The sequence below is a fragment of the Myotis lucifugus genome, unplaced genomic scaffold (genome assembly GCF_000147115.1).
Source record: "Myotis lucifugus unplaced genomic scaffold, Myoluc2.0 scaffold_105, whole genome shotgun sequence".
Classification (NCBI taxonomy): domain Eukaryota; kingdom Metazoa; phylum Chordata; class Mammalia; order Chiroptera; family Vespertilionidae; genus Myotis; species Myotis lucifugus.
The window spans coordinates 636,667-647,839 of record NW_005871153.1 but is presented as its reverse complement, the minus strand read 5'-3'; the positions used below and the strand labels follow the sequence as shown (position 1 = coordinate 647,839).

The window sequence follows — 11,173 nt, the reverse complement described above, 5'->3', positions numbered from 1 at the left end:
GAGAGCTAGAGAGTTCTGAACTCTGTCTCCGTGTAAAACATTTCTTCGCCGACTCCGTCCACACCTTTGGGAACCCCTGGACCCCATGGGGCTGGACCCCAGCATATGGCGCCCGGACAGGCCAAACAGGATTCCCCTAGGTAAGGCCCCTGCACTCGGGACGGATAGGACTCCACCATAGGAAGAGGGTGGATAGTTTTCGCCGACTCCGTCCACACCTTTGGGAACCCTTGGAACAGGATTCCCCTAGGTAAGCCCCCCCGCACTCGGGACGGATAGGACTCCACCGTAGGGTGCTGCAGACCCCCCTATAGAGGATAAGTAGGGTAAGTGGGTGGATAGTACAGAACTTAGATTGAGAAGATGTGCCATACTGAGTCTAGAAGAAAGAAGACTCTGTATTGATCTTTAGAATGAGAAGATGTGCCATACTGAGTCTAGAAGAAAAAAGACTCCGTATTGATCTTTTAACATGTCCATGCTTTTCTGAGGAAGGAAAGGTGCCGGAAAGGTAAATGTAAAGGCATGGGAGAAGGTAGGCCCAAGGAGCCTTATCCTTAACCCCACTGCAGCCTTTCCACCCCAGGAAAGTGCAGGATTGGCAAGCTCTCCCTGGGGTGATAGATCAGGACTCAGGTAATGGTGGAAAGCACCAATCCTACTCTTAAAATGGATACAAGAGAGCATTTGGGGTTTTTCTTTTTAATGCCTGTTTTGGATTGAGTAAGTGGATTTTACTTAGTTTTTAACATATCAAAGTTAGCTCTTGACACAAAAGGTAAAACTAACAATTTGGCTCAAAATTGGGGTTTTGTTTTGAGGTGCTGAGGCTCGGGGGTGGAGCCAATTCAGGGTAGAAATGTGAAGCTGCGGCTTTTGGGGTTGAAGTGAGAAGTTGTGAATACAGAGGAGTATGTATGCCCAAGGCAATTTCTGATGGAGGAAGGGCTAGCCTCCCTCCCCCCAACAGACAAGCAGGAAGATCCACGGAGGCTAAGGAAAGCTAGAGAGTTCTGAACGCTGTCTCCGTGTAAAACCTTCTTCGCCGACTCCGTCCACACCTTTGGGAACCCCTGGACCCCATGGGGCTGGACCCCAGCAGGTATTCATTAAGTACTTTAATAAATTTATATTTTCAGGTATGAGCATTTAAGACCACTTGTTTTCAGGACATAATAAAATTAATAATAGCATTTAACTGAGGAAGGTTATGACAACAATGTGTAACTCATACTTACCTTTTCAGCAATTGTGATTTTCCCTGCTCTAACAAGCACTAAAGAGCCATTCACAGAAGTGCTTAAAGCCTCAAAGTCTTGTTTAGTGCCAAAATTGGCATGGACCAATTTACCCTAAAATAAAGACATTAGATTTAATGAGCGTTATGGTATTAGAACAGCCATAAGTCTAAGGAAGAATGGTTTTACAGATCACACTCAAGACAGAGTAAAAAAGGGCCAGGACCTAGAAAGGATACATGTGATTTCTAAAGTTAAAAGTAGTCAGGGTTGCCTGGCCACACTGTGGCTCACTGGTTGAGCATCAACCCATGAACCAGGAGGTCATGATTTATTCCTGGGTTGGGGAATGATCCCCAGAAGGAGGCAGCCAGATCGATGATTCTCTGCCATCAATGATGTTTCTATCTCTCTCTCCCTTCCTCTTTTGAAATCAATAAAAACCTATTTTTTTAAAAAAGTAGTCAGGGTTATCAGGAATGAAGTCCACATTTCTTGCCTCCTACATTCATGTCTTTCATTATCCCACGCTGTCTTTAATCTACATTGATATATTTAGATTAAGTAAAGTACATTTAATCTATTTTATGTTGCTTCAGACATCTTGGGGGAAGAGAAAGGATAACAAGATATGTTAAACAGAGACATATACCAATATAAATATTTTAGGCTAGCCATGGCAGCACCAATTACATCCAATTACATAATGGTCTCATATTTGAACCCCAGACAACTGAAGACATACATATTCCCTAACTGAAAGCTGATAATAAATTTGTCTAAGAATCGTCTATTATAACAAAGTGACTTGCATAGATCAATATTTAGATGTTTATATAAGCTGTCATCATAATGTTCCTAAACTCTACTAATCCAATTCAGATAAACTGACATTAATAACCAAATATCTAAATAGAGAAAGCTTGCAGGGGAACTAAAATCCTCAATGTTTTTTAGCAGAACATTCCACCCACCTCCAAACCCCTAACTTGTAGGTAACACAGGACACAGCACAGATTAAGCAGGAAGACAGAAGAACAATAAAACTTCATCTGGCTTAAAAGGCACCACTAGAAAGGCCCCTGACATACATATGTGGCTTTTAAACCTGAAAAACCTATATAGGACTATTCTATCCAGATGTTTTTTGATTTTCTGTAATAGTTGGGCCACATTTGCCTAAATTTCATAATATCAAGAATTAAAGAATCAAGCTAAGATTGGTTGCAGCCAAGATGGTATTGATCTGTCCCCACATAAGGGGGAATCTGATATATGCAAATAACATACTACCATGTGTCAGGCACTGTCCAAAGCTCTAGGACACAGTAATAAATGAAACCAACTCCTAGCTCTTTATATTCCAATGTAGCATCAAATGAATAATGTCAGGTGCCACAAGTACCATGAAGAAAAATAAAGCAAGGTAAGAGGAAGTGATTAAAGGAAGGACATTTTTGATAAGGTAATCAAGGAAGATTTCCCTAGGGAGGCAATCTTCTATATCTATAAAAGGCTAATATGATAAGTGTCTGACAGTTTGACCAGTAGCTATGATGCGCACTGGCCACCAGGGGGCAGCTCAACACACAGGCATGGAACAGACTGATGAATCTCAGAGGGAAGAGGGGAAGGCGAAAAGAGATTAACCAAAGACCTTATATGCATACTAGAGGCCCGGTGCACAGATTCATGCACCAGTGGGGTCCCTTGGCCTGGCCTGCGGGGATCGGGCTGAATCCGGCAGTCTGACATCCCCTGAGGGGTCCTGGATTGTGAGAGGGCACAGGCCAGGCGGAGGGACCCCATCAGTGCACAAATCTGTGCACTGGGCCTCTAGTATTAGATAAGAGACTTGCACAAAGTGAGGAAACAAGCCATGCAGATATTTAGGGAAGAGTGGTCCTAGCAAAGGAAAAGGCAAGTTTTATAAAGGCCTTGAGGTGAGAGTGTGCTTGAATTTGAGTGTTTGAGGAACAGCAGGGAGATTAAGAGTGGTCAGAGCTGCCGAAACCGGTTTGGCTCAGTGGATAGAGCGTCGGCCTGCGGACTGAAAGGTCCCAGGTTCGATTCCGGTCAAGGGCATGTACCTGGGTTGCGGGCACATCCCCAGGAGGAGATGTGCAGGAGGCAGCTGATCGATGTTTCTCTCTCATCGATGTTTCTAACTCTCTCTCTCCCTTCCTCTCTGTAAAAAATCAATAAAATATATTAAAAAAAAAAAAGAGTGGTCAGAGCAGAGTGAAGAGAAGGGAGCAGTAATCCTACTTAGAGCCTTGCCAACTAGGATGAAGATTTAGGGTTTAATTTTAACCAGTCACATTTTACAAGTAAATTTATATATAACTCCTAAGAATAGTAAAGACAATGAGCTTGTGAGCTATTCAACAGAGAGAAAAGAAGTCATGCACTATTTTATCTTACTTACAGTAACTGTCGTAGCCTTACTATATGCCACGTAACCCTGAGGATTCTCCAGGAGGTATGGCCCGCCATTGTTCATAGCAATTACGGTCACTGAATTTGGATCACTGTTAAAAAGATTTAAATGAAGCTAAGACCACCATTGGGAAAAAAATTAAATGGCTTTAATACACTTAGTCTTTGCTATATTTATCATAACTAAAAGTAGCTGCTTCTATAAAATAAGTTTGCCATCTTTCAACATACCTGCTTTTGACCTGAATCTTAACAAAATGTTCATTATGCCAGGCTTTGCTGAATTGAAGTTTACGGAATCTATCTTCAATATAAAAAGCAAGGTTTGTATCTTTTTGAGATCCAGCCTCACGAGGGACATAAGAATTTTCATTCAGCTGCCTGGAGGAAAAATGTCACTGTTAAAATAAATATTAAACTCAAATATCAAGCAAATTGTTTTTTAACTGAGAGAACATTGGTTAATAACATTACATAAGTTTCAGGTATAGACCACTAGTTTTATCTACTTTAAAGTATTGTGAATCCCCTGAAAGCAAAACTTATTATTCTGATCTGCCATGGCTATTTGTAAATATACATGGCATATTAATTATTTGGTCTTTTTCTTTTAGTAGACAATATTCTCATTTCATCCATAATGTCTGATGTACAGTATACACAAAAGTATTCATCAGATGTGATAAAAATGCCAATATTTCTAATTTAAGACTAAAAGAACTATTGTACCATTGGAAACTATAGGAAGCTAGTATAGCTAGAAAAAGGTAAAATATAAATTTGTTCTTTACAGAGTTAGATATGTGTGTAAGGAAGAACTTAAAAATCTAAGGATTGCCCTTTTGTGGCTCAGCTGGTTGAGCGTGGACCGCACCAAAAGTTGCCGGTTGATTCCCTATCAGGGCACCTACCCAGGTTGTGAGCTAGATCCCCCGTAGGGGGGGTGCAAGAGGCAGCTAATTGATGTTTTTATCTCTCTATATAATCAATTTTTAAAAATCTAAGGACAGAAAGAAACCTTACAACACTTCTTAAGACATGGATTAATGAGTGAGAACCAGAAGAAATCAAGGAATACTAGAGACATGTCAATTAGTCTCCATCTAGAGGATAAAGATGACTTGGCGAGAGTAGCAGAGCTTAGCATGATCTAAAAAAGGGGTTAGTACCAACAATAAATTTTAAAAATGGGTTAGGATGGAAAATCAGAGCAAAAAGTCTGATAGCAAGCAACAAAGAAGCAGATAACAAAGATTAAGGACCTGTGAATTCTTTTTAAGAAAAAGGAGAGTCCCCACAAAAGTTCTACTTTTTTCCCTATCATAGTTTGAATTCTTTACTGACTCCTTTACCCTCTAACAAAACATGGGAAGCCTCCCCTGCTCTAAAAAGCCTTTCCTCCAGACCGGTCACCTTTGTTTAGATATTCAGGTCCAACTTGTGAAGTCGCTCTAACTCACCTGATTGTCTTGGTGAAGTCTGCCGAATTCAGTTTCTCTGACAACATTGCTTTGAGGTCTGACCAAAATAAGTGGGGAGAGACTTCAGGCAAGTCCTCTTCAGTCTCCTCTTCAGTCTCTACTGCTGCAGACTCTGTTTGCTCACATTCAGTTTTTGGCTCTACACGTTTACAATAGCCCAAATAGCCAATCAAAAATCCTAGGGATGAAAAAGTACAGAGCTGAATTCACAGGATTTTATTTATAATCTATTCCTATAGGGGTTAAAATATTTTCAGCTTAGTCTTCAAAATGCTGGTTTTAATCAAATTTAAAGCAGTTATAAAGGAATCAATGTATGTTTTATATATTTTAAACCATTTATCTAATAAATTATATAACTTTATTTTAAACAGTTACTTTTTCAAAGCATGGGTGACTTTTCTTCCTAGTAGCCTTCCTTGAATCCTTAGGCCAAGCTTCAATGCTACAAATATCCTGGGCCTATTTCTAGTCTAACACTTGCACATTACACTGAAATGATTCATGTGCCTTTCTCCCACCAGGCTAAACTCAAAGACAGGTTTAGAATCTTAATTATTGTATTTCTACTACCTTGCACAACGGCACATAAGAAGGTACAATATAAATGTCTGCTGAACTGAATTAACAACTTCCTAGAATTGGTGACAAGGAACATTTAAGGTTTAAATGGCACTCTTACCGATCAAGAAAAAGATGATCACAGCAGTAGTCCCACAGCAGATTAATCCATTAAGCCTTTTCCGTTTTGCGTGAGCACGATTACCCCTCACGTTATTGTCAATATCGTCTTCCTCTGCAGCTAGTTTCATCTCCACACGACTGTTATCGCCATCTACTTGCCGTGTAAGACTAAACCGGCTATATGACAACGGTTCTCCACCAAACTGAGATTTTTTTAAAAAATAAAGAAAGCATTAAGAAGGGAGGAGGGACATTAACAAAAAAGTTTGGTTGGGTAATATAATTATTACTGGGCCATTACCATGACTTGCGATATATTCTTAAGGAAGAAGAAGTCCCTGCCCTAGCTGATTTGGCTCATTGGATAGTCGGCCTGTGAACTGAAGGGTCCTGGGCCCCATTCCAGCCAAAGCCATGTACCTGGGTTGCAGGCTCAATCCTGACCCTGGTCGGGGTGTGTGGGGGAGGCAACCAATCGTGTTCAGGAAGCAACCAATTTGTATGTCTCTCACATCGACGTGTGTCTCTCTCTCTCTCTCTCTCTCTCTCTCTCTCTCTCTCTCTCTCTCTCTCTCTCTCCTCCTTTCCACTCTCTCTAAAAATCAATGGAAAAAATATCCTGGGGTGAGGGTTAACAACAACAAAGGCAGTTCCCTTTTCAAACCAACATTCTTCTGTGTACCCAGTTCTGTCAATGGCAGGTTAAGGCTAGAACATATACTGACTGGCCTTCTTCATCTCCTTCAGCCTTTTCATTCAGGGTTGGTTATGCAAATACATGTTGATCTGTGCTTTTAGTTCTTCTGATCTACTTGGCAGTTCCCCTCCACAATGCCCCAAATACCCTGAAAGACCCGACAAGATTTTCTATAATTAATTCTATTCAAGACTAAATATATTCTTCTTTTGTGGGATGAGTTATGATCACCATTTCAAATGTAAATGAATACCTGATAATAGCTTTGGATATTATTTCATGCTTACTTGGTGAAAGTCATCATTGCATACTTCATATTCTTACAAACTGTTGAGAGAAATATAAACTTAAAATATCTTACCAAGTTGGAGAATGTTGATCTGGCTTGATCCATCATTCTGAGCTGCCACACAGAAGAGCCTAGTAATAAAACAATTATAATGAGATAGATGCATTGCATCAAAATAATAAAAGCTTTTATTACACTAGATTATGTATCAAAGTTACTTTTAAAACTTTTTATTTTATATTTTAATTCTTCATTTTTAAATTTTATTATTTAATCCTCACCCGAGGATATTTTTCCATTGATTTTTAGAGAGGGTGGGAGAGAGGGAAAGACAGAAATCTCAACATGAGAGAAACACATCTATTGGTTGCTTCCTGAACACGCCTGACCAGGCAGAAGCCTGCAACCTAGGAACATGCCCTTGACCAGAATAGAACCCAGCACCATTCAGTCCACAGGCCAATGCACTATCCACTGAGCAAAACTGGCTAGGGCTTAATTTTTATTTTTTAAAATAGATTTGTAGATTTCAGAAAGGAAGGGAGGAGCGAGACAAACATCAATGATGAGAGAGAATCATTGACTGGCTGCCTCCTGCACCCCCCCTATTAAGGATAGAGCCCACAACCCAGGCATGTGCCCTGACCAGGAATTGAACCATGACCTCCTGGGTTCATAATCGACGTTCATCGACGTTCAATCACTGAGCCATGCCAAACAGGCTCAAGTTTACTTTTAAATATTATCACTTTTCTAGAAAGGGCTTCTCACCAAGATATTTAGTTTACATGACAAGTTTATGGAAATCTTTGCTTAGATCTCAAATTGAGGTGTGGTGAGTAGACAGCCTCAAGGACATTATTGGGAGAAATAAGAAATTTCGGTATAAATTATATACTGGAACAGTATTGCATCAGTTAGATTTGGGGAATGTGATAACGGTATTGTGTTTTTGGAGAACGCCTTGTGCTTAGGAGATTAATGGGTAAAAATTTAAGGATGAGGTATTGTAATGTCTGTAACTTTCATTTAAAAAGTATATAAGAAATAAAGCAAATGTGGAAACTGTTAACGACTGATGAGTCTAGGTAAAGGGTGTATGGATATGCATATTACTGTTATTTCAATTTTTCTTGTAAATCTTTTCAAAATTAAAAACATGGGGAAAACTAATTAGACTGTCACCCATGGTATGTAGATTTATGTAACTGAATTTAGTTGAAGGCATAAATACAAAAGAAATAGACTGGCACCTGAAAAAAAAAATACAACAAAGCATCTTCAATAGAAAAAGAGAGAAAACCTGATCCTTCTGATTAAAAGAACAGTTCCTATAAATGACATGATAGATCTTTGATGCAAAAAGAATACACAAAAGGAAAAACAGAGTATGCTATTTCCTAGATGAAGAGCCAAATTATCTGAGAGGTTAAGTGACTTGTTCAAGGCTGAAAAATTATAATCTAAAAATGAAGTTCAATGTGTTACTGGGTTATAGAAATTGTGTTCTCATTTCTAAAAATATTAAGAAACTAATTTTAACAAGACATTATATAAACTGGAATTAGAAAAGCCTCCTATCAAAACCTATTAACATATTTTACTTAATTCTGTAGCTTTAAAGACCAGAGCCAATAACCAATAAATAGATCATATTCTTAGAAGCACAAACTCTTGCCCCATCTGGTACAAAATGCTTATCACTATCGTTGCACCAGAACTGCCCTAACCCAATCACTAGAGCCAGAACTAGAAGGCCCCACCCTGAACCAATTTTAATCATCCTTTTCTAGGAAAAAGCAGCTTACTTTAATGCTCATCTGAATCAGCCATTCCTAAAGGCTTCCAGTTTTAAATTAATTTTAACACTAAAGTGACAACATATTTAAAAAATGATCTAAATAAAGGATTTAAATAAATGATGAGATTGAGTGATTGCAAGTCTACATTAATAAAACATCTAAGTATGGTTTTGTATAATTAAAATCGAAGCACATTTTTTTACTGAGAAAACAGATATTCCTATTTCAATCCCCAGGTATAAAATTAAGACTATAACATAAAGAAATCAAGTTAGAGAAAACTGTGACCTAGGCAATTCCTATTTTAACATATCTGTGAAGAATATAATGCTATGATATCCACAAAAGTTATTCTGAAATTTTATACAGAGAATTTGAATCATTCTTTTAAAATTACCTCACACACCAATCTGTTTCAAAAAATAAAATAAAACTACCTCACACACAGTAAAGCCTTCTATTTAAAAGAACCCCTTAATGAATTTTCTTCCAACTGAAATCATTAATTTAAATGTTCTAACTTTCCAGACTAGTTGCAATAACACTATCCTATCTATAAACACACCCAGCAACTCTTATTTGGCTTATTTCAAGATATCACCACCAATGCTGATAATCTATTACAAGAAACAAACCAGCCCCTAAACAGTTTGGCTCAGTAGACAGAGAGTTGGCCCAAGGACTGAAGGGTTCTGGGTTCGATTCCAGTCAAGGGCACGTACCTCTAAAAATCAATGGAAAAATATCCTTGGGTGAGGATTAATAAAGAGAAACAAACCAAACATCACCTTGATTTTTATTCATATGAGCACCTGGCATATCTTTGGTGTTCTTAACAATAAATGGGAAAACTACTCAGTTGCTCACATTAATAATGATAATTAAAGTAAGCAAAACAGCCCCCTGTGTTTCTGAACATGAAATGGAAGGAGGATCTGAAATGTTTTCAATTGAGCCATGGAATGGAAGACAGGAGACAGGCAAAGGTAGTAGACTACAATCTCAAACTTCTTTAAAATTCAAATATTCCCACTTTCTATAAACGTGGCATTAATTTCTATTTAATTTTTTAAATATAGTAATTGTCTTGAGGTTTTGAGACACTCCTTTGGGGTGTCTCAAAACCAGGAGAGCAGGAGATCAGGAACTAAAATATGCTTTCACCTATTTATAACACTCAAAGCTCCTACTCCATTTTACCTGAAATAAAAACAAGTCACTTGTTATCACTGAAAAACTACCTTCAGTTTAGGAAAGAGGCCAGTTTCAAAGTCCTCGGAGCTCAGATAAAGTGAAGTTCCTTTTGCCTGCTTGAGGCTGTTCTAGAGGCCTTCACTACCTAATACTTCACTGCCCTCTACTTTCTCCAGAATGAAACAGAAGCCAGTCCTGCCCTTACCCACTAACATTCTTCCCCTGTTCTTGAAGTCCTACTCAAGGGCCATCTGTGAAGCCTCTTCTGATTGCTGTGCCTATCCTGAATAATACTTGACATGGAATTACATGGTGACGAGATTCTATTCCTTAATACAGGGGCATGCTTAATGTATGAAGTTCATTTTTCACATCATTTGGGAATGATAAGAATGCAATGAAAACCTGATACCTGGAATCTTTTCCTATCGGTCACTATTCTGTTTCATCCTGAAATCACTGAGCAAAGCTTGGGTAGTAGGGAGATTTTTAAAAGTAGAAAACTTTAAAGCTTACATGGGTAGGGCTCCAAGACCTCAAGCAATTGATTACAGATACCCATTTTGCAAAATACTGCCAGTGAAAATGAGACTACATGAACTTACAAAACTTTTGCTGGGCCCTCGGACCTCATACTTGAATATACACAGAATGACTTGTAAAGAGAAGGTCAGGGTCTTTCCTAGCTTTAAGAGTCTAAATTGAAAAGGCAGTGGAGGAAATCAAAGAAAACAAGCAGCATCTTTATTACCATTCAGCTTTCTGAAAAAAGACTGCCCAATTGGAAGGTCAGGACCACTTGAAGTCATTGCGGTTTACCTGTGTAGTGGTCAGGGAAAGCATACAGAAGGCAAACACACAAGAAGAGTTCCAAAAGACCTCAGAGGACATTAAAAAAAATTTTTTTTTGAGAGAGAAGAGAAACATAGACTAGTTGCCTCCCACACAGAGCCTCAATCCAGGATCAAACCTGCAACCTGGGTATGTGCTCTGACCGGCAATTGAACCTGCCACCTTTGGGTGAATGGCAGGATGCTCCAACTACATCAGCCAGGACAAGATCATTTTTAACTCGCTTTCATTGTTGTCTAATTCAAATTCAGCCGTGAGCCTTGCTTCATTTTTAATAAGTACATGTACATTATCATATTGTAATAAATGCCTCCCCTTAGGGCACAATTAGCCGAGGCACTCTTCCCTACCCAACAATCTTCAGCACAGACTAGACTAGAAGCACCCCATTGCCGGACAAAGAACATTCCATCAAAGACAAATTATTGTAGTTAATCCTCACCTGAGGATTTTTTCTATCGGCTTTCATCCAGTGGAGGGAGAGAGAAATCTCTATT

The 11,173-nt window shown here is 38.8% G+C and overlaps 1 protein-coding gene across 3 annotated transcripts in view; it reads right to left on the bottom strand.

Moving 5' to 3' along the window:
• The window catches only part of TFRC (transferrin receptor), a 28,140-nt gene that overhangs the window by 15,837 nt on the left and 1,130 nt on the right, over window positions 1–11,173 (bottom strand). For 2 of the 3 annotated variants that reach the window (XM_006092816.3, XM_023757313.1), the window contains exons 2-7: window positions 6,901–6,959; window positions 5,841–6,045; window positions 5,138–5,336; window positions 3,909–4,058; window positions 3,667–3,769; window positions 1,239–1,352 (exon numbers count right to left, since the gene is read on the bottom strand). In XM_006092816.3, coding sequence (XP_006092878.1) covers window positions 1,239–1,352; window positions 3,667–3,769; window positions 3,909–4,058; window positions 5,138–5,336; window positions 5,841–6,045; window positions 6,901–6,936 — 807 coding nt within the window. In that variant the 5' untranslated portion in view covers window positions 6,937–6,959. The remainder of the gene's footprint in view (window positions 1–1,238; window positions 1,353–3,666; window positions 3,770–3,908; window positions 4,059–5,137; window positions 5,337–5,840; window positions 6,046–6,900; window positions 6,960–11,173) is intronic. The other variant, XM_023757312.1, reaches the window with a different exon arrangement.